We start from the raw sequence: 23,956 nt of genomic DNA on the forward strand, positions 1-23,956 counted from the left end.
TTCCTACCGTATTTTTAAAATATTGCTCCTCCCCCAAGAAGCTTGGGGGCTGCTTCTTGGTTTTAGGACCATTGGGAACAAGAATCTGAAAGTAACTGGCAGGTCCTAATAAACTTCCCACCCAAAGGCCCAGGAGGGTGCACGAACTGTCTTCTAGCCCAGATGACACCGGCTGGCCTCCTTACAGCCCTCTCAACGCTGTATGATCTGGTCCCCTGGCTGACACACTCTCTAGGACAGCAGTTCTCAAAATCTGCAGGTACCGCGTGCTGATCTTAAGCAAGTGCTGAGTTACGTGCAGACTCAGTTCTGCTGATAACATGTCCAGGGTCAAGTCACCACCCGTAACGCAGGAGCTACCCGTAATCATCACACATTAAAATAGTTTATTTCTGTTTCCAGTCGGTAATGTTCTCAAAACAAAAATAACATCCGCTTTAGTGCCTATTCACAATACAAAACAAAAACAACATAAAAAAGACACCGTTTGCCAAATAAGTTATTTGTTCCTAAGAGTATCAAAAGTGCAAAATATTCACTTTCTCTTCAGATCTGTCTCGAAAGTATAATTATTCCCCTTGACAAACCCAACAGAGTCGGCAGTTGCCGCACTGCATCTGCCTGCGAGGGCTGGCAGGTATTTGGATGAAAGCAACGTTTCACTTGGTAAACTGTTTTGCATTGGCTTGTAAAGGATTTTCCTTTAAAACAAAGTTCTGAATGTTCACTTCTAATCCCATTTCCCAAACAAAGCCAATCACTTCAAGCACATTCAGATCCCCTTTCTGTTTAAATCAGGGAAAACATTTGCGTACTGACCGGGAGGAAATCAACCTACTGCGCGAAAACCACAACTAAGTCTCCGTGGTCAGTGAGTGACGGCAGCGAGACGGGGCCCCGTGGACGCCAGGGCAGTCCGCCCCTGAAACGGCCCTGCTGGGGCTGCCCACCTCTGTGTTAGACAAATCGTGCCCCCAACACCTTGGCAATAAAAAAATATTTTTTAAACTGGCGTGGATTCTACAAAGGCTTTTAAGACTGGTTTTTATCCCATCTGCTAAACATGATGCATAGTCTCTGGCGACCAGAAAAACCTACTTCTGACATCATCAATGTCATCTTTTGAAGATACATGTTCAAAGACTAGGAAGTTAAACTGAAACTGGGTCTGTGTGGTTACATACATTGGGAAGAGACACGGTGGCACTGGCTGAGCAGGACAGTGGCTCATACATTTGACACAAAAGGAAATGAATGGAAACAGCATTCGGCAGGAAAGGCCTGGGTGGCCAGGGGTGAAGCTCATTTTAAAACGAGATCCCGAGTGTCCTCCTGGCAGACACATCTGCCCCAGTGAGACCTGTAGAGGGTTTTTAGACTGAAGTATTTGCCAGGCATGTTTCCAATCCTATTATCACCTTCCTTCCTTAGTACAGATGGAAGATGCAGCTGTCTGAAGGTGCTTTTTAATGGTAAAATTTTTTTTAAAATGAACAAATCTGGGGAGGTTTTGGTTTTCAGAAATTATGGTCAAGAATCCCATTTAGTACCAGAAATTAAAAATAAAAACCTACCATGAAACCTAAACATATTCATCCAAGCAGCCTGGCCATAGAAGCCCCAGGAGTAATTGTGAGGACAGGCACATCAAAGCCAAACGAGTCCTGGGCTGCCCCTCCCTGGCCGGGTGCGTGCGTGGCGGCCGGCAGAGCCAGCATCCTTTCGGGGACCATGTGGAGAGAGAAGCCGGGCAGTGATTACTTTTGCCATAAAGCTACAGATTCCAAGGAAACTACAGAAATTCCTGAGCTCAAACAGTTCACTCCTTGTCGCTGTAGCTCAGTATTTAAGTTACTCAGGATCCAAATGGCTTAGTTTGAAGCATTGTGATTGAAGAAAATACTATTTTCTCCCATCACTGATTTGACCTTTCCCTTTGCAAACGGCCTTCAACGGGCAATTTGCGTTGATACTGGAACAGACCGCTCCTGAGGCTGCCCAAACCCCACTGATAGTTTTGCCCTAGAGGACAGTAAGCCCTCTGACTGGCGGGAATGAGCCAGCCTGGCGTCCAGCTCACCCTGGGGCTCAGCAAGCGGATGACAGGACTGACCCTGCTCCTGGTGAGGCAGCTGTAAGTCACGAGAAATGATTAAGATGGGACATCAAAACAGGGGCCAGACGCTCAAAGGAAGCCTTTTGCAAAGCGGGTCTAGAACAAGTCTCGGCTCACTGTCACAAACAGGACTTCAAGAAACAGGACTTCAAGATACAGCACTTCTGGATTCAAAATACAATGCTGCTGGGAGATGTTAGGTTCCTTGATACAAAGACGTGTCTGCATCTTACTAGAGACACCACTGTGGCAGGTGGGACAATGGGTTTAACATCTACAGGCTTATAGTGTAGCAGCTCATCTCTACGTCCAGAGAATGAGGTTAGTTATGGCTCCTAACATCCCCACCCTAAGCCCGGCAGAGGCAGGAAGGCATCGAAAACATCCATGTAAATGGCTCATCATTATAGTACTTCTTGCTGCATGGGTCCCTCGGCCACGGTTCGTGCTGGGGAGGCAGCTGATGGGCTGATGGGACGCTCACAGAGGGATCCCTTCAGCCACTGCCCAGCCCTCCCTCCTCTTGCCTGGGGAAGAAAACCAAACCATATGCAGAAGCCCACTCAGCCCCACCCTTTAAAACCATGGCTAACACACTGCAGTAGGGGGATGCCCCCAAAATATGCTTTAGCCGCTTACTGCCAGAAACACCGCTCAGTGTAAGAGTGCTTGGATCCAGGCCTCTTTCAGGACGCGGGCCTGGAAGCTGCCGAGGGCTGGCCCACCGTTACAGCATGCACCGTGTGGGAGCACGGCGGGCGGGGGCGGCGGGGCGGCAGTGAGCACACGGCTCCTGAGGTCGCACCCGGTACCGCTGCAGGGTGAGCACCTGTGCTTCCCCCACGGCACAGACGCAGGACAGGGCAGGGACCGTGACCAAGTGATGGGACCAGAAAGGAAGAGGGACTGAGCAGTCTGTTTTAAATAGTGCGGCATCCAGATGAGGAAAACAAACCCCAAAGGAAAATATTCGGATCTAGGGAATTCGACTCGTGGAGTTTTCACTCCTGGGTTAGAACAGGACCGAGCAGGGCAAAGGGAAGATTCTTCTAGCCGCTGCTCTAGAATAATCTAAAAGCTATGCTCTGTCTGCTGACAGTCTAGGTCCTGAAAATACCTGTTCGCAGGGCCTGTGAAAGGTCTGAGTTCAAGTCTCTTGTGGTCCTCAGTCTAGCTCGGGCCAGGACGGGATGTAAAACCTCTGCAAGGAGCCCTCCAGCAGGCGCTCCATCCACAAGGACAGCTTGCTCAGCTTCCCCTTGAGGGGCCTGGGCCCCAGGCCGCCGGGCTTCCCTCGAGAGTCCCCCGGGTGCAGGGAAGAGTCAAGGCCACCACGCACCCCCACGGTGTCCTCCTCCTCCGCTGCCTTGTGGGGCCTGAAGAGGCAGAAGTACTTCTTGTGGCCGTTCAGAGCCAGCACGTAGCCCGTGTAGTCGCGCTCCAGGAAGTGCTTGTCGTACTGGTTCGGGATCGGGGCTGCGTCCTGGGCAAACTCTAACAAGTATTCGAGCCACTCTCTGTGCTTGTCCAGACTCAGGAAGGAGAAGTGCAGGCAGCTGCTCCTGTAGAGGGCGAGTGAGGACTGAGGGCACAGGGGACAGAGCTGCCTCAGTCAGGCTTCAAATAAGAACAGGCTGCCTGGCCCGTGTGGCTCAGCGGTTGAGTGTCGACCCATGAACCAGGAGGTCACTGGTTCAGTTCCTGATCAGGACACACGCCCAGGCTGCGGGCTCGATCCCCAGCAGGGGGCGTGCAGGAGGCAGCCGATCAATGACTCTCATCATGGATGTTTCTCTCTCTTTCCCCCTCTCCCTTCCTCTCTCTGAAATAAATAAAAATGTATTTAAAAAAATAAATAGAACAGGCTTCATGTGAGGTAGGGCCAGAGTGCAGGACACCAGGACTCCCGCGGGAGCCGAGGGCTCCACAGGAGCTGCACGCCACACTCGCCCACTCCTACCCCTTGCTTGGTGTCACTAACGTCACTCTCACGAGTGCCCAGCTTCAGGAAAACACACAAGAGCTGGAGAACAGTCAGTTTTCTGAAAGGGCTCAGGGAAGGAGAACCGAGGGGACTTGAAGTCAAGGGGGAAAGAGGGTCCCCTCGGGACGGCTTAGATTTCTGGCTTAGAAAGGTCACAGCCAACACCGGGTGCATGGATGAAGCTCCTCATGGTCAGAGGAAAGGAAAGGACCTAATTCTCTGCCAGTCGCCCCCTTACCCAGACGTGCGTGCTGCCCCCTCATGTCTCACACAGGCACTTACCCGGTGAACGTGTAGACCTCCAGAGCGAACTTCTGCAGGAGGCTGGTCTTGGTGGAGTTGGACAGGATGAGGACCACATTCATGTGGCCCGGCCGCAGGCGCACCAGGTTACTGGTGTAGGTGACGTCGGTGAGTTCCGTTACCTCCACGAAGCCTTTCTTAGGGACCCTGCTGTGGAGAAACATGGAGGAGTGAACCTGTGACCAGGGCGGGGGGTGCCAGTACTGTAAGAGGACAAGTGGGAGAAAACGCTGCCTGACCAGACCAGCTTTGCTACCGAATAATCTCGAGCCTGATGCACTGGGAGGCGGGCGTCCTTACTTGGCAGTCCCGGGCCCATGGAGCCTCAGCCAGCGCAGAGCCACCGGGGACGGGGTCAAGGCCGTCCACAGCGATGGTGACACCATCCCCTGCTTCCTGCTCATCTAGCCTCTCTGACATGCTTCTCGGTTTCCTGCCCTCACTGTTAAACCTGAGACTGAGGAACTGATGACACTGAGCTAAGGGGGCCCAGCGTCTGCACGTGGAGAGGGTCTCCGTGAACAGGGATCGGCAGTGACTTCCTGCCCCACCCCCGTGGCAGGAGGGGACCTGGAGTACTGCAGACAGGGGCTGCGGGGCTGCACTGAAGGCGGCAATGCTTAGAGACACCTGCTGTTCTCCCGGGGAAAGCTGGGCTCCGCCTTCCCCGCCTTCTCTGGGGCTTCTTCTTTGTCCGGAGGGCTTGACTCTCGCTCATCGTTTGGGTCACTGACGTGAGAAAAAAGAAGTTTTACACAACCAGAGGCCAAACCCCCAGGAGGTGGGGGCCCACCCTGCAGGAGCGGGAGGCAGGGAGGACTCACCTGAAGGCCTGCACAATGACAGTGCCCAGCAGGACGAAGAGCGCCGAGAAGACCAGCGACAGGAAGGGCATCATCTCCCGCCTGAAACGGCCGGAAGCTTACAGCCTGCCCACTCCAAGCGGGCGGCTGTGACACCCCAAGGAACAATTTCAGGTTTCCTCACGCTGGCTCAAAACCCCCAAACAGCCCCAAAACAAAAAGCTTGCCTGTCAATAAACACTCCAGTTCCATGCACACACAGGTTTTGGGGGTGGGGGGGAAGCAGAGCTCCCCTCGCTGCAGGAATGTGGTCTGCGCCTCAGCACTACAGGGTGGGCTAGCATGTCCTGCGGAAGGCGACAGTGAGGCGGTGGTAACAGTTTAGGTTGTGAGCACGAATAGGGGGTGTACGTGGTGATGGGCAGAGACTTGACTTGGGGTGCTGAACACAACCCAGTGCACAGATGATGCGCTGTGGAATTGTGCACCTGAAACCTATATAATTTTGTTAACCAGTGTCACCCCAATAAGTTCAATAGAAAGGGGGAAAAGTAAGTCGTGAGTCTGGAGGACGTTCTGACGTCAGGGTAGCTGAGGTGTGACTAGACGGGAAGCCATCACATCTAATGGCTAACTAACCGGCAGTGACTAGAGTCTGGAGTTATTTCCTTTATTTTGGTTATTTTTCCTGGCTGCAATAATTCGGATGTGGCTCAGGGGGGTGGAGTAGGGAGGGAAAGCTGACCTTTTAATTTTCTCTAGGACTGGTGTTCTAAACTTTTATTCACCCATGAACACTTGCCAAAGGCCTGCCTACCAGTTTTCGGGAGCTGGGCTGGGTGACAGCAACCGTGAACATGAACGAGATGTGCTCCTTCCTTTAGGAGCCCACAGTCTTACTGGGGTTGGAGGGTGACAGACCCCCTTCTCTGATTAATTCAATGACTGGCTTGGACACCTATACGCTGGACTCTGTGTGCCAGGCCCTGGGCTGGGCCCCAGTGGTGCCCTGATGAGGACAGTCTCAGGCTCTGTTGTCTGCAAGGGCAGCCAGTGGGAACGAGTCAATCAGCAGATATTAAAAGAAAAGAAAGAAAAGGGGACTGGTATTGAACACATGTGGACATTCTTCCGCCCGCCTATGCTGAACACACCCTCAAAGAGGGACAGACTCCCTTCAAAGGAGAAGCAGTGGCCCTGCCACTCACGGAGCAGAAGGAACCCAATCCCGCACCAGACCTACCAGCTGCTGTGCAAGAGGCTGTCCCAGTAGTCCGAGAGGTGGTCGGAAGCAGAGTACAGCCACCGGAGAAGGAACATCTGGTAAGAAAGTGACGTCGGTCAGGACCAGGCCCTGAGCCGAGCCCAGGGAGGAGTCCTCACCCCCACACAGCGCCGCTGCTGAACCTCGCTCAGTCCTGGGCGCCACCAGCCCTGCCCGGTGCCCTCTCCCGGGCCACGTGCTCACAGGGGCAAGTTCATCGGTCAGGTCGGGGAGCACGGCTTCCGAGGACAGCAGAGCCGAGTCTTTCAGCAGCTGGTCAAGATAACCCAGAAGGATGAACTTGTCCCTCTCGCTCCCGGTCCAGGGATGCTCCAGGGTCCTATATGCCACCTTGCCTGCCATGTTGCGCCTTTCTAAGATCGATACCTGGGGGAAAAAGAAAAACCACCAGAATTCTCAAAACAATGGTCAGTTACTGTTGTTTGGTTTCTTTACGGGGGGGGGGGGGGGGGGCGGGGTCTAGAGAAGTGAGCAACAAACTCAAACACAACGATGCATGCGGATAAATTTTCCTGACAAAAGAAATTACGGTGGCTTTTTATGGCGACTTTCTGACGCTTCTGCTAAAAGTTAAAGCTCTTTCTCAATAAACTTTGGTTGACAACTTCTGACCTAACTTTATAACAAAGGAACCCTTTGTTTTTGGAGAGATTCTCCTGATAACCAAGATGAGGACAAGAGGAGACGTCCGTGCTCGTGCCCAGTGATGACACAGGAGGGAGGGATGCAGACCGGTCAGGGTGCGTGAGCGCGGGGGGCGCTGCCGCAGCACGCTATCGGTAGCCTAAGGGGTCCTGCAAGACTAGACCTGCCATGGGCAGAGCTGGTGAAAGGGCCGATGCTCTGCAGCCTTCCCTCGCAGGCCCGGGGCTGGAAATCTAGGGGGTGAGACCACCAGGGTGAGGGGCTGTTCAACAGCAGGCTTTCAAACAGGCTCAGAGATTTCTGGGTCTTCTGGAATTTGTATTAGAAACCCCAGAGGCAGGAGGACACAGAATCAGATGCTCTGCTAGTGCAGAGCTGGGGTCAGGACGGAGACTGTGACTCACCGCCGACTTCCCCTGGAACGTCTCGCTGTCTGGCAGGAAGGCGCTGGCGAACTCCGGCTGCCGGTTGCTGTAGACATGCACAAATCGCACGGTGTCCCGTGTGTTTGCCAGAGCGAAGGACAGGAAGGCCTCAAAGGGTTGACTTGACTTGGTGGCCTCAGCGGTCAGTAAAACCACACAGTACCTGCACCACAACAAGACGTTATAACCCAGTCATCCACGACCTGCTCTTCCCCAGGCTGATGTTTCCCCAAGCCAAACCGGCCACACTTGGGAATTTCTCTGGAGGCAACGGCCAATGACTCCCTGACGCAGAGGCCTTTCAGGGGTCCTCTGGTCTGGTTCTTCCCCACAGGCAGGGCTGCTCACCCCTCTCGGCTGCAGGCTGCCCAGCCTCACTCTGAAGGGCGCCCTTTGCAATGGTTCCAATGGAAAGTAGCCAATCATTCACCTGTCCACTTCCCAAACATTCCCGGAGCACTTACTATGTTCCTGCCGTGTGGAGTTTCTATCTGAAACCTGCGTGGAATATTCTAGCAGGGTTGTAGCTCTCACACTCATGCTTCTTCAAAGTAACCATCTCTCCCTGACCCCTGGCAAAAGTCTGCTCATTCTTCAGGTTTCAGTGGAAGTGTTACATCTTAGGGAGACCTCTGACCCCTAGACCAGGCTGGTACATCCATCAGGGTCCTAAGGGACCCTGAATTAATATGCCCCACTCCTAACAGCCGCCAGTGAGCATTTGCTGCATGAGGAATAAGTCCTGACTGTCACGGGGTAGACATTTAATGGCATTTACTGCAGTAAAGTGCGACACGGTCCCCCCCCCACTGCAACGAGCAGAGTCCTCACTTCCTCTGTCGGTGAGACCGCTTCACAGGGCAGAGCTCATGGAACAACCTCTGGCTGGTGAGCCTGGCTGCCAACAGGTACTTGTTCTGGGTGATGAAGTCATCAATGACCTGCTTCTTCAAACCTCGGGTCTGCAGGGAAACCAGGGAACATTTGACGTTTACTCCGTTTCCTCACTGTAACCAGAAACTTACTCATGAGCCCCACAAAAATGTGGCTGAGCCTGGTGCAGTAACATAACAAAACAAGAGAGGTCCGCTTGAGGAAATGAACCTGATGGACGTGGGACCTTCCTCTACCACGCAGGGCTGGAGGCAAAGCCGCAGTGACTGCAGGCCAGGTGAGAGTCAGGTGCCCTTTTCACCCAAGAACTCCGTATACTGTTTCATGCTGGCAGGCTTAAAACGCCATCATTTCACATTCTAGGCAAATTTACCTCCAGTTAGGATTTGCAGCAAACTGAACAATTAAAAAAACTCCAAAGTGACAAAGTTATGCATACAAGAGGCGGACTCAAGGCTGGATGGGACCCTTGTTAGTAGCAGCTTTCACACACTGTGAGGGACTGAAATTGAACACGGTGGCAAATCAGTTTTGCAGGTGTGAGTACACAGAGCACAGAGTTTATTCCTGCATTGTTATTTTTTCTTGTCTTGTATATTTTTCCACACAACTGTAAACCTACTTTTGCCCGCCTCATGTACTGCAGGTTCTGACCACAATCTAGAAACCGACGTACAATGTGAGCCAGAACAGCCCTGGGTGTTAAGAAGCACACTCTGAATAACCTACTGACCTAAGAAAGTAGATCAGATATTAGAAAACATCCTGAACTTGAATGATTATTGAAAACACTATCAATGCTGCGATGCAGATAAAGTAGTACTTAAAGCACATATAAAAAGCAACTGAGTGCATAATAAGTGGAACAACAAATCTATGTCTCTAAGTCAATAAATAGAATTTCTCATTTCCTTCATTCTAGCCTTGAGAAGGCCAAAGGGTTCTTGTTAACTTTCAAAAATAACATTGAAAAATATAAAAGAATACATTTATTATATTGAAAACCCAAACATTAAAATAATGTATAATTCTACCATGAAGAGATAACCACTGATGTTGTCATGCACTTATTTCCATTTTTCCTGCATATGTGCACACACGCATGTTATTACCCTGGGATCAGTGTTTAAACTGCACGTACAACTTTGCATCCTGCTTGCTCTTTAACGTTCTATTATGAAGATTATTCCCATCACTAGTATCCCCAAACTGCCATTTTAAGTGGCTATATGAGGTCCCTGTTTGAAATGTACCAATAATTATCCTACTGGTGGGTACCCACATTCCCCCTCATTTCTGCTACTAAGAGTGGTACTTACCGTCTCTGTAGTAATTCTCTGTCTGAGTTCCTGCTCCCCTAGGACAGAGAGATTCCTAAAAAGTAACCTCCTCTCCCTCAGGTCTTTACTCAAGCATGATCTTAATGAAGCCACCACACCTTAGAAAGGCCCCCAACACTCCCCCAACACTCCACATCCCTCTCTCCTGCTCTATTTCTCTCCTTAGCACTTACCACTACTTAACACCCCCACAGAGTATGTCATGCTGACTGTCTGCAGTCCCCACCAGAACACGGCCGAGGGGTCCTGCTGGTCTTGTTGAGGGCTGGACCCCCAACACAGAGCAGTGTTGGGCACATGACAGGGACACGGGAGGACTCTTGATGAAGGAATCTAGGCAGCTGACTCATTACCACCCAACTGCTTTTCTGGAAATTGTGAAGCCTCCCCCAGCGAGGCAAAAAAAAGTGTCTGCTTCTTTCTTCCCTCAACACTTCTGAGTATTTTTACTTTGACAATCTTTAGCAATTTGATGGGAGAAGGGAATGTTCAATTTGCTTTTCTTGGATTATTAGTGAGATTTAATTTTTAAAAGTGTTTATTAGTCACTTGACTCTCTTCTCAGAATTTTGTTCATATTCTTAGCCCATTTTGGAGGAGGTTTTATTATTTAATTTCTGTGGTAAAATACACACGACATAAACTGTGCCACCTTCACCCTTTCTACATGTATGGTTCTGTAGCATCACATATCCTCACACTGTTCCACAACCACCCTGCCACCCACCTCCTTCCCATCTTCCCAGACGGAAACGTACCCAGCAAACACTAACTAATGCCCCTTTCCTCCCCCAGCCCCTGGCAACCACCATTCCACTCTCTGTCAAAAGATTATTATTGTTATTTTAAATATGTTTTTATTGATTTCAGAGAGAGGAAGGGAGAGGGAGAGAGAGAAACATCCATGATGAGAGAGTGATCGGCTGCCTCCTGCGTGGCCCTTACTGGGGATCAAGCCCGAAACCCCAGCATGGACCCTGACTGGGAATTGAACTGGTGACCTTTTGGTACCTGGGACAATGTCTAACAAACTCAGCCACATTGGCCAAGGCCAAACGATTATTTTTTAAGTAAAAGAGTACCAATCAGCTGGAAAATAAACTTTTTGAGTTCCTGCCTCTGAAGGAAGAAATGGAAACCTAGCTTCTCCTCCTCCCCTGCTTTGCTGTTTGGTGTTTCCACGAAGGCCCGAGATAAGTGTGAGCCATGGTGAGACCGGCTGGCTGTCTCGTACCTGGATGGCGTCCGCAGGCCTGTCTGTATGCTCTTTAAAGACCAGGATGCTGGGGGCATGGACATTGATGTTCTGCTGCCTCGTCATCTCCTCCGCCCCTCTCAAACCCACGCACACATACCCAAAGGACAGGTAGTCTCTGTACGCGAAAGCCGTCAGCTGTCGGGGCACAACAGAGGGGAGGAAATGACATCAACAGAACAGCAGTAAACTACAGACGAGTGTGACTCGTCACATCGGAGGGTGGAGGTGAACACTAGCCCATTGCACAGCCCCACTCAGGCTGCTACACACTGTACACGTCAGGAATTCTAGGTGTTCCACACACGAAAACTGCCCCAACAAGGCTCAACACAGCTCATTCTTTTTTCAGGTGGAACAAAATGTTCCACTTCCTGAGCTATGCACCAGATGGGAGGCATGGGATGTTTGGGGAGCTACCTGTACCCCAGTCGTGTAAGGTGGCAGTGACCATCTCATGGACGGTGTACCCGGAGGCGTGTGGAAGTGCAGAACAGGGTGTCACTCAGAGGGCAGGCCTGGAGTCAGGCTTCAAGGGAATCGACACTCCCTATGCTTCAGGGAGACCTTGGGTTGGTCTTACAACCATGCTAAGCTCCCGGACCTTGGTCATAGGCAGGGGTCACGCCTGCATCACTGCGATTCCATGGGTGGAAGGCACCAGCACAGCACCAGCGTCCGGAGACGCTCAACGCACAGCGTTTAAGGCAAATTTCTGGTCTTCGAGTATTTCTCATGGGACAAGCGTTTACCCACAAGAAGGACAATCAGGCTGCACGTCCCTCCACCAGAGCAAGAGGAAACGTCGCCCAGCACAGACTACCTTGTACAGCAGCGGCACAGCCGGCATCTGGTCGAACAGAAGGACGTGCGGTTTGTTCTCCTGCTGCCAGCCGGACAGGAACCGGACATAGTTCTTGTCTGTAACCTTCAGTGGGAAAGACGGTGTTAGTTTCAACATTTAATTCTCAACTGTGTTATTATCCAGTCACTAGATCACTAAATAAAATCAAATATGTATAAAATACTACTTTGTAAAGCTAATCTTTTGTCTTCATTTGAAACTATGGCAAGAGCAGAGATGCTGATTTCATGTTCTCGTGCGTTCCCACTCTGAAATCACAATCTTCTCTAAAACAATTACTGACCATGTTATTTTAAAAAACTGAGCTTTCACCGTTGGTTCTTGCTTAATTATAGACAGTAATTCTTAATCTATTAACTTAATCTAAAGCAGATCATGCAACAATTGCTCTTTTAAAATAGCTTAAAGGAACCAAGTGGGCCCGAGCGGGGGTAAAACCTCCCCTCATTCAGAGCCCTGGGAGGAGCATGCACGGGGACTCTGCCACCTTGGTGAGACAAAACTGGCCCTAGATTAACTGCTGCTCTGTCCTCAATGAGAGAAATGTAAAACAAGACCTGAAAAGACCACACAGTTCTGTTCCCAAGTAACTCAACCACATCCCAGAACAGAGCTCGGGTATTTATAGGAAAATGAAGACATCTAACATTGTACCCAACAAGGTAGAAGTGACAATACCCAGCATCCAAAGAGGAGAAGGCGTGTAAAGGAAGGGGGCGGGACATTACTCAACTGAAACCAACCCCCAAATAAAACATGGTAAAAATAAGTGGGCCCCCTCATCTATTCATTGCACAACTTCATTTATTGCCACCTGAATGGCTACTTTTGTATTTCCATTTATGCCTTAAAAAATCCTACTGAGAAAACAAATTAAAAGCATGCATAATTAAATTTCTATCTAGAAAATGTTTAATAATAGTTCAAAAAAGGATCTTTCCACTCTGCTTCCAGAAGGCTCTCTAAGGAACCTCAATCTGATCACTTCTCCCCGTTGGTCAAAGGCTCCACTGCCTGCAGGCGAAGGCCCAAGCTCCTTAAAGATTCCTGCTAACGCTCTAATCTGTCCCCTCCCGCTCACAGGTGATGACTGCACACGAAGCAGGCTCTTCCTGCCCCGGACCTCTGCGTGCCCGGGACTCGTTCGCTACTTCCCTCTCCTCATCTGGTAAACTCAGTTCAGGGGACATTTCTGCCAGGAAGCCTTTCTCAACCCTAGGACAGCTCTTAACATCCCAGATGGACACATAAGCACCCACTAGACTGTGAGCTCTTCAAAAATTGTCCTCAACACTTATCCCAGTGCCAGGCACAGAACAAATATTACATAAAGGTTGGAGGATGCAGCAGGGCAGCCTCTCATGGTTTCAGGAGCCTGCAGTGCTCTCTGAAAATCTCCTGTCAAGCTGACTCCAGGAGGTATTTCTTCTGTGGGCGATGGTCCTGGCAGCCAGTCTGTGAACAGTGCAGGTGGAAACATGATGGAAATGCCTGCATGTTCACTCTCCCTGGTATTGTTAAAGGAGTGAGTCACTTAAAGCAAAACAAGGATCCTGTTCTAGCTCCTCTGACCGCTAACTTAACTGGGGGAAAATACTTCTAAAATATAAAAACCATACACTCGTCTGAACCCTTCACGCCTGGCTCCTTTAGCTCGACCTTCTGCACGTGGAACTTAATCCCACTGTTGCATCACTCTATGTTCTGAAAGTTCCAGACATAGTATTTGCTTTCATGGAATCTGGTGTCTCCTACAGATATGACCATTAAACCTATAATCGAATGTTGCTTAACCTGAATACTCCCCCACAGGAAAGTGTCCTCAGGTGGACGAGGCCATGGGCCAGGAAGAAATCCTTTACCTCGTGTGGAGGTCTCATTTTTTGCTTAGAAGAATTTCAGGCTCAGAGTCCTGTGACAGAGTGAAACTGCACAGTGGTTATTATCACAGGGACTCTGAGACTCTCTGCTCCACTTGTTCAATTTCAGTCTCTGACACACTTCTCGGAAATGACTTAGTTTGTGTGAATCACTAACTAACATGCCTCTCGCCCGCTCACAATGGCCACACGGAGAGGCCGGCAGTCAGCAGTCCCAGCGGCTCGCCAGCCACCTCTCAGGCAGGTACTTACTTTCTCCACCAAGTTCCCTGGAAGGAGACTCTCTACAAACTGCCGGAGGTTCTCGCGGACAACGGCGTTGTGGAAGAAGGAGACTTTCCCATTTATGATCCCGAGGATGGAGGGCGTGCTGTGTGCTCCCAGGTGGTGGGCTAGGCGCCTCTCGTACCCAGCATGGACCACGCCGATCCCCACACCTGAGACGCATGGGAGACCTACATGAAGCTTATGTCCCCCGGCAGTTGAACAAATGCCGATGAATAATTTTTTGGTGTGAAACTGAAATCCCGACCTCCAGGAGGGCATCTGACACTTGCCTACCTCTCGCTAGTCCTTCTGCCCTAGTTTAGGCCAATGGCTGCTGTCTTGCCAGGGCTGGTGGCCTCCTTGCCTCTACTCTCACGTCTGCAATCTGTCCTTCAGTAGCTGTAAGTTAGCTTTCAGGGAGCAGGTCTGACTGTGCCACTCCTCTGTGTGAGAACATTCTTGGCTTTACTACATACTATAGAATGAAGTCCAGCTTCATTAGCCTGGAATTAAGGCTCCTTACTGCCTAGCTCCCAGCTCTTCCTGTTCCCCCCCACCCACGCGCAGGTCATGCCTGGCTGCTGGCTGTCCCAGGTGCTCTGTCCCTCTGCCTGAATGTGACCCCCCACTTCCTGTCCAGCTTGTAAGCACCTTCCAGGACTAAGCTATGAGTAAGTACAGAGCTGGTGCTCAACTGTCAGTGAGCTGAAAAAAGTAGACTAATACAGTTAAGAAAGATTATTAAAAGAAGTTTATAAAATAGGCACCTTTAAAAGTTTTACTTTATTAAACCAGAAAACCTAGTTAATCAGAAACTCTCTAAGGTTAATTTATTAAGTGCTGCCTACATATCAGCACTTAATAAAAATTTTCTCATTTAATATTCAATCTCAGGAAAGCATTTTGGCAAATCTAAGCATCTGAGTGCTTCTGAACAACAGGTTGAAATGTCTGTTTTAGAATAAATGAACCGATGGTTTTCAGTGGCATGCCCTCTCCAAAGAAACACAGGCCCCTTGGCGCCACTATGGCTGAGTCTGTCCTGTTTTAGTTACTTGCAAATAGGTCTGCTAATGCCCATAACACACACACACACACACACACACACACACACGTATGCACGCGAGAGCACGCAAAAACATGCGCACACATATTTAGTTCAGTAATTCCAACTTTAAGGAGTTATTAAAATAAATATCCTCCCTGGATCACTAAACTCTTCCTGGCACTAAGAGGTAACTATAAGCAAAGGAAAGGCCAATCTGCGATTGAGAATGGTTACCCGTGATAGTCAGTGTTATGGACTGAATCTTTACCCTCCTCTTCCCCCAACCCCCTGCAAAACCCTAACCCCCAGCACTTCAGAAGGTGACTATATTTGGAGATAAAGCCTTCAAAGAAGAACTGAAGTTAAAATGGGTTTTATAAGGGTGGGCCCTAATCCAATATGATTGGTGTTCCTATAAAAAGAGTTTAGTATACAGAAAAGAGAGACACCAGACACAGACACACAGAGACGGCCACGTGAAGACACAGGGAGAAGCAGCCATCTGCAGGCCAAGGGGAGAGGCCGCAGAGGAGACCAACCCTGCCGACACCTCGATCTTGGACTTCTAATCTCAAGAACTGTGAGGAAATAAATGTCTGCTGTTTATGTGGCATTTTGTATGGTGGCCCTAGCAAACTAATACACAGAGTGAAATCACAAATACTATATGGATAAACTGAAAATCCAACCAGCCTGAACACTGGTGCCTGAGGGCTGCTTCATTCACCGATCATTTTCCAGCTTCTCCTACGTATTAGGCACCCAACCAGAATTTGAAGCTTTATCTGTCACGGGACTATACAGATAAAGCTTCGAATTAGAAATGCGGAGTGAGAGTGGCCGAACCATCTCCCCTCTGAAAATGTATCCTCGAAGACACAGTCCTTGTGAACTTGCGAAGAGAAGCCACACTGCTCCTTCTCCCCAGTGTCCCATGTGATTCAAGATTTAAAACTCGACCTCCTCCCAGATAAACACCTTCTGGCGAATGACATCCTCTTACCCAATCCTTCCAGTTCTTGAACTACTTCCTTCCAAACTGGCTCGATGTGGATGCAGCTGAAGCACCAATCCGAGGTGATCTTAATGAGGTAGGGTTTCCTGAAGCTGTCGGGAACCACTTCGTTCACATAATGCGAGAACTGCAACAAATACTTTTCATCAATGGAGTCCTGCCGCTCGGTGTTAAAGGGGAAGTGAAAAAAGGATTCATCGAAATAGAAATTTTCATGGAAGTGGCGGAAGCGGAACTCTCGCTGCTGCTGCTTCTGGTAGCCCTGGTTCTCCCCGGCATCCCCGTAGTGATCATAATTGGATCTCTTTTCTTCATTGGAAAGAATCTATAATGAAGAAAAAAAAAAAGAAACCCATAAAACCCATAGAACCAAAAAAAGTTTACGCAAAGAACTTTCCTGTAGCAGCTCGGAGGATAAGAAGAAACTGGAAAACATGGCATGAGCGAGTGCTCTAAATTGGTCACTATGTGCCAGAAACAACTTCTCCCAATAGACACATTGAGTATTTCAAGACCAAATTACTTCAGTCACTTAGATACTCCTCTTGGATTTAAAGATTCTGAGCTATCGTAACACTAAGCACATCAGTAAAACAAATAAAACTTAGCATAATGCTGACCACCGGGCTCGACCACAAGAAAATTGACTAGGTCAACCCAAAATGTGAAAAGCTGTAGACACAAAAAGTAACCCCAGAATTGCACTGGCTGACTTTATTTTCCTTAGAAAGAACTTTGAAGTTAATTCTGAAATTCTGGACCCTGCGCTAAGATGAGGAGTCATCCTCTGAGCTGAGCAGTCTGGTGAGGGGCATCACCCTGCCCAAGCAGGAAGCCATGGGCTGGTGCGTCCTCCAGACAACCTATTTAAGCTGACATGTTAGAGAACTGTTGAAAATCTTGTGTTTAAATGTATTTGCAACCTTGTGTCATGTTAACTACAGGCAAATTGGTCTGCAGTTCTTTAAGTTTCTAGTATATGTGCAGCTGAAGTGAGCACATAATATAAGTTTCTAAAAAGGAAATGGAGACATACCTTCAGGGTAGTTCTACAATTCCAATTAAAGCCTTTAAAATAGGCCATTTTTAAAAAGAGCTGAAGTGCTCGGGCACTGGCTTTGACATACTGGATGTGGCCAAATACAGTCTCTGTACCACCATCTAGAAACCGGGTCGAGGGCACAGGGAACACGGCCTGTCTGAGGACTTGACTAAACACTGAGACAAGTTTTATGAGAGCCCACGGAGGAATCCCAGTCGGGCACAATACCTCGTAAGCCTTGCTAATCTGAATGAACCTGTCTTCTGCTCCAGGGTCTTTGTTTTTGTCGGGATGCCTGCAACACAAAAGGGCAGCATGAGAGTGGAGTTAACGTTTCACACACGGTCAACTAACACCCTCATCCACACGGTTTACTACGTCAGAGGCAAACGGACGGCCATTCTGTTAGGACAGTTTCTTAAAGATAAATGGTAGGAGCAACCGGTTGCTTCACATAACTATAAAAAAATGCAACTTTAAACTTCTTCCAAAAGTATTTCAGCTGGGCCCATTCTCAAAGTGCAAGAGGAGATGGTCCTGCGCATTTTCCTAGGAAAGGTGGGAAGTGTGTGCCTTTGCATTGCTCCCAACACCCTAATGCTGGCTTGTGGCTCAAGCCACTTCTCCATAGAACTGACGTCTTTTCCCAGGATGGCAGCATCTCATCCCCATGTCAGAACAGTATTGATGATACCGATTTCTTCCGACAACTCGGGCAGGTGTAGGAAATAGTTTTAACGTTGCAACATGAATTTATTTAGTAGCAACTATGCTTCAGACAGCACCTTGCTGCTGCTGTTCCAGGCAGAACATTTAGTTTCATGATCACTCTGGTTGTCCCACTCTACCTGTGACTGCCTCTGACCTACAGATGGATAATGACGTCAAGGCCACAAGTTTTAAGATGTAAGCAAAGTCTACGGTTTAAGCGAAGTGATTTCAACTAACACTGGAACAAACATCTGCCATCATGCACAGCTGGCCGTGGTCCATCTCGCGGTCACATACGACTCTGCAATCTGCTTGTGTTTATACCACTTTTAGTTCTGCGACTTTTATAGTCCAGGGAAGTAGGAGTTGGGTTTTATGTCCGCAGACCTGAACCAGTGTTTGACCTTTCAGTGCTCATTTTATGGAGACTCTATTATAGACTTTCTTTATGGAATCACTCTGTTAACATCTAGTAAGTTTTCTGTAGCAAAGGTTCTGGAGAGAGAAAACCCACTGGGAAGCAAACAGCCACTAAAAACAGCACCAGGTACATGGGAATAAAAAACATTTACAACTTGACCAACTTACTCTTGCAGGAAAACATCTGAGTGAATTATGCCACACATTCTGATTCTCTGAAAATAAAAATATTTCAAAAGGCTGACTGTTGAATTTGGACATTACTCCTTAACTATTTAATCCTGGTTATGATATTAGTGGGGGGAAATCTCAGCAAGATAATGAAAGAAGTATGACTTAAGGAAACAAGACGGTGGTTTTGAAGCATGTTTCTGGATGACAAAAAAAAGTGCTGTAAATATTCACTCAGGCTAAAGGCTGAGAGGCTAAAAATTATGCGATCACACAAATGAAGATCTGACACACAGAACTCTACCCAGGGAAGGGTGGGAAGGGGCTTTTAAAGAAGCTGAACCAAACAGTGAGTTGTGAGGGCTGCCGGGTTAAAACCGCAGATCCTGCAACAGAGGAAACCGAGGCCCAAGAATTGGGAGGAAACCACAGGGCAGTTTCAGCATATAAGGAATATTATTCTAATCACAGGGGGGACAGCACACAGTTAAAAGCAGAGAGAGAGAACTTCAGCTCTAGGAAAGTACTGTCCAGTGCGATTTTCAGTGCATGTGAAACGTTGCACAGACTACAATATAGACACACCCTTTCACTCCCAAAGCAAAGAATGGACTGTGCTTGGTATCTACCGGTGGTCTAGCTACTTCTAAGGGAAAGAAAATGTGAGACAGTTTGAACATCTACTGTAATAAAAAGTAGTGAAAATACACATTGGAAGTAATGTAGCAAAGTATTAGACAAATCCATTTACGGTTCAGGTGACTGGCCATGTCGGACCCATTTGCTTCAAATCAAACCTTATGACGCCTTTTTTCTTGGAGTGGGAGGAGTTGTTTATTTTGCCAAAGTAGATGACAAAAGAAAGGTACCTACAATAAAACTTAATTATTGGGAAACAGTTTTCCTGAGAGATAAAGCAATTTTAAACGGTTTCACCAAGTAAGGGGCAAGCTCTTGAGGCGTCGAAGCAACACTCTGAAGTAGTAAAACACAGCAGAGGAAGGCTGCCAATCCAGTCCAGCCATTACCTGAGCGTCCCCCGCCCCCTATAGATCATTTTGAAAAGGCAAACTGGGGAACACTGCCGTTTTCAGTGTATGTGAAATTGTTACAAAAGGAAACAAACAATTTCAGCGACAAAACACGGCCACAGCCTAAACTTAGCAGGAAATAACAGTACAGCGAAAATGTAACATTTTAGACCTTCACTGGAGGACACTCTATATATTTCTACTGCTATAAATTACTCCTAGAGAGAATCTAATTAAGGGAGAGAAGCACATGACTCATTTAATTAATACAACACCCTTTTCAGCTCTGGAAGACAGCAAAGTCAAAGCTGTACCTTTTAACAGGCCTTACACACTCCAGCGATCATTTCCGCTTCTAAAATGTTGTCAAAGGCCATGTCCTGTCTGAAAGAATGTTACTACCTTATGCTTCATTGCAGGTTTTTAAGTTTTGCTTTGGAAGCAACTAAAGACAGCCCCTGGACAGATTGTGTTTTTAGTAACTATTTCTGGATTCTCCATAACACTAATAAGCCTAAAATACCTACTCAGAACATTATATTTTAACACTATATTTTACCTGTACTGCAGCCAGTTTAAAACTAAGAGACGTTTCACTGAAGAATGGTGGCAGGCAGTCACCCGCAGCCTGCCCCGGCATCTCCGCCTGACTTCCTACCCCCCACGCTGACCTACTCACTCTTACTTCTGCCCAGATGGGTAAGTGATCAGAAACCAAAAAGGCAACAAACTACCTGTTGGTGAGAAGGTCAAACTATGGAAGCCAGAGGTAATACAGACTTCACAACCCGTTAAACAGGGACAGCCAGATCCTCCCTTCACAGTGTAAATATTCGGTTTAAATGAGATAAAACACAGAACCTGGGGACTAGCATGCAGGAGCTCAGTGACGGCTCCCACCCCAACCTTCTTCTGTACTTGGGCTGGTTCGCCCAGCTTGTAGTCGCCCGTCCTTTCCCTCCTCCTGCAGCTCCCCTCCAGCTATATAATCCAACACTTCCTCATAGGCAAGTCCATAGCACTAGTAGAAGAAACTGAGGATGTCTGTCCAAAATAAGCTTTAAATTTATTGCTATCCTAATTCATAAACACATATTCCCTAGCATATATAACATCTACAGGTAAAATTCTAATTTTTCGATAAAGTAATATACTCAATTCCTGAATATTCGTTTAAAATTGCGGGCCAAAAAGCTCGTTCTAAAATTTTTTTGAAAGCTAAACATTAATAATCTAGAAAACAGGACTGGGCAGTGTTCCCTCCAGCAATGACACTCATGAAGAGTTACTTTAGGAATAACATCACGGGGAAGGTAGCTTATCCATCACTGAGTACACATACACTTTAAAAATTAAAGTTCCCTACTTTACTTTAACATTAAATATGCTAATGGCATCTAGGGCAATTAAGGGGGTTTCACAGTAAGATAGGCTTCGGGTCAAATCCCTAAAACTTATAGAACAACATGAACATTAGTTCTCCCAAATAAAATATTTTAGACAGATATAATTATATACTTACTGAACATATATAAACAGAGACAAATAAAAGCTAATCAAAACTTAGGCTTCATTTCCCTGTTAGAACTGCTAAGCTTATATTAAACTATTTCTTTGTTTCACCTACCATTCCCGGGCGAGCTTCTTATAAGCCTTTTTAATATCAGCCTGACTGGCTGTTCGGCTGACCCCTAGGACTCTGTACGGGTCAAAATCCAACGCAGACAGAATTTGCAGGATCAGAACCAGAACTATCAAGAACTGCCAGGAAATGCTCAACTTTTTCACTTCCATTTCTCTTCCTTTCCAGAGCTGAAATAATGGGAGAGGCAACAAGTTTCAGTGGCAGAAACCTGGACGGTCTTGCTTTTTAGGCAAAGGTGTAAAGATACACAGACGAAAAACAAAAGAAACAAAAAGATATTTTGCAGGAAAAGTGTCAAGCGGCTTGAGTATATACATATTTTAAAAATTACCAATCTCGCTACTTAACTATCACAAATAAGAACTACTATAGAACTACTATAGATGAAAAGATGGGCAATAAGAGTAGCAACTCTCCAGGACCCTTGGATTAGAGAAGCTTTAGAAAGGACTGGAAATGAATGCGGTGAAGAAATGATAAGCGAACGTGGGAAGACACACACAGAAAAATCAGGGCGACCACATCTCAAACGTACTGCTTCGCTTGCTCTGACAGCAACAGTGTAAACTTAAAACAGGAGGCTGGGTGGGGCTCGGCTGCTCAGGCCGCCGCGGGGCGGGGCTGGGGTTCCACCCCCAGGAGGGGGCCTGCAGGGGGCAGCCGATCCACGACCCTCTCTCATCACTCACGGTTCTCTCTCTAAAAATCAATAAAAACATTAAAAAAAAAAAAAAGAGGCTTAAGAATACCTCCTTGAGTGTCTGCTCAATAAAATCATGCAACCGTAAGGTTTACCATGTGCAACATCACGAAATGAGAGGGTCGTGGCGTTCTTGGGAGCAATACTTTTTTTTTTTTTTTTTTAATCGTCACCCAAGGATATTTTTCCCCACTGCTTTTCAGAGAGAGTGGAAGGGGGGCAGAGAGAGAGGGGGACCCGTGGATCGGCTGCCCGAGGCACGGACCCCGGCGCGGGACGAGCCTGAAGCCGAGGCCCGAGCGCTCGGCCTGAACTGAACCCCGGGAACCCCCCGCAGCCGACGCTCCAGCCACGGAGCCAGACCGGCCAGGGCCAAAGTGACACACTCTTAAAAAAAAAAAACACAAAGCTGTGCCATTACGACTTAAGATGCCCCGATTCTCTCCCTTCTCACCAAGCCCGTGAGAGCGAGAATCTAGAGCTGCTCTTTAATCGGACCATTAGCATAAGGTCGGGATAGAGGCCCCGGGACGCGCTCGGCCCCCCGCGGGAAAGCGGGGAGCAACGACGTCCCGTTCCCACGCGCAGGGTTACCCGGAGGCCGTGGACGGGCGCGGCCCCCAACACTCAGCAGCTCCGCCCCGGGAGCGGGGCCTGGACGTCCGCCTGCGCGCTGCGGGGTCGTGACCCCGTGACGCACGGTTTTCCCGAGCGCCGCACGCAGCTCGGCTCCTCATGAATGAAGTTCTAGGGGTCAAGCGTCCACCGCCGCACCTTTTCCTCCGAGCGGGGCAGAAGCGCTGAGGGCGCTGGACTCCGGCGGCGGGAGGGACGTGCACGTGCTGCCCGGGGGCCCCCACGGAGCTGACTGAACCCCACCCCGGCCCGGGGCGGGGCTGCGTGCACGCCCGCTGGGAGCCCCAAAGCCAGCTTCTTCTGCCCCCTGCTCGGCCCCGCAGAACCCCGACAGCCCGCTGAGGGGGCGGGGGCGCGGCGGCCTTCGACTGAGGCCAGGCCCGTCCTCCACTCGCTCCCGACCGACCCACCGTGGGCAAGCCACCTCGACGTGTGAAACCTCGGCGTCCTTATTTTAAAATAAAACACAAACGGGGGTGAAGAACACCATCCCGAAGGGTCAGCCTGGGAGTTTAATGCACGTGAAGTGTTTCCGGGGCACGAGGTCGAGCGCTCGTTACCGCGCCCGGTCCACGGGCTGTGCCGGGACCGCCTTAGGCGGCCGGGTCAGTCGCCCCCACGTACAGGGACCGAGTGGCGGCGGGCGGGGGGCTGTTTGGTCCCTGTGCTGACAGCTGGGCCCGGCCGGCCGGCCTCGGGGCAGGAAGCAACCTGCCCAACAGGTAGGCGCCCGCCCTCGGGCAGTAGCCCCTGAAGCTGGCAGCCGCTGGGACACACACACACGCGCGCGCGCTCCGAGTGTGAGCACGCCTGCAGCTCCCGCGGGGGTCGCGAACCCTCCTTCACCGCCCGCCGAGGGCCCCGGGCCGGGCCCTGTCGGCTCCGGTTCCCCGCGGGCCCCCGCAGGGACCGGGAAGCCTGAGGCACTGAAGGGAAACTCCCGAGCCTGTCCGGCCCCGCGCCGCGCCCGCGGCTCCGCGCGTCACGCCGGGAAGGAGTTACCGGGAAAGGGCACCGGCCTAAACGGCTGCGGCGTCCGAGATCCAGTCAGTCCGCCGGCCGGGGGACTCCGGGCCACAGCAGCGCTCGCCCCGGCCTGGGGAAGGGGAAGGGGAAGGGGAAGGAGGGCACAAGCCTGAAGGGAGCCAGTCACGTGATATTTAAAGGCCCCGCGCGTCCAAGGCACCGTCTGGACCCGGCGGAGGGCCTCTAGCTTCCGAATGCGTTTTGACCCTTGCCACGCGCCGTCTGCGCGTGGACCGAACGCGGTTACCATGGGGACGAGGCGCGCTCTCTGGCTGGCTCCTGAGGGATGAGCGTGACCAAAGAGGTCAAAAACGTGCCTCCTAGCGAGGCCAAGTCGCGGTGCAAGATGGGATACCCAGGAGACCTCCCCGATCAGGGGCGGTGTTTCCAGCGGTTCCAGGAGATGGCCCTAGTCTAGCAACAGTTGCTAGGGTGGGGAAGCAATCGCT

The 23,956-nt window shown here is 49.5% G+C and overlaps 1 protein-coding gene across 3 annotated transcripts; it reads right to left on the reverse strand.

Annotated features, from left to right (window-relative positions):
* Positions 1-358: 358 nt before the first annotated feature.
* Positions 359-23,733, reverse strand: DNAJC16 (DnaJ heat shock protein family (Hsp40) member C16). Of its 3 annotated transcripts, none has more exons than XM_081144203.1 (15): positions 23,484-23,733; positions 21,128-21,312; positions 17,396-17,462; positions 16,114-16,450; positions 14,048-14,232; positions 11,874-11,978; positions 11,030-11,188; positions 8,393-8,523; positions 7,541-7,724; positions 6,675-6,857; positions 6,450-6,526; positions 5,228-5,308; positions 5,034-5,132; positions 4,383-4,553; positions 359-3,678 (listed from the first exon to the last, which is right to left on the reverse strand). In XM_081144203.1, exons 2-15 carry the CDS (start codon positions 21,292-21,294, stop codon positions 3,282-3,284), a joined length of 2,343 nt encoding a protein of 780 aa, XP_081000329.1. In that variant the 5' UTR covers positions 21,295-21,312; positions 23,484-23,733; the 3' UTR covers positions 359-3,281. The 3 variants fall into 3 exon arrangements, with proteins under 3 accessions (XP_081000329.1, XP_081000330.1, XP_081000331.1); XM_081144204.1 differs by having other exon boundaries at positions 4,383-4,550; positions 23,484-23,589; XM_081144205.1 differs by lacking the exon at positions 21,128-21,312 and having other exon boundaries at positions 23,484-23,493.
* Between the last annotated feature and the right edge of the window lie 223 nt (positions 23,734-23,956).

Source organism: Miniopterus schreibersii (assembly GCF_964146895.1).
Source record: "Miniopterus schreibersii genome assembly, chromosome: 8".
Classification (NCBI taxonomy): Eukaryota; Metazoa; Chordata; class Mammalia; order Chiroptera; family Miniopteridae; genus Miniopterus; species Miniopterus schreibersii.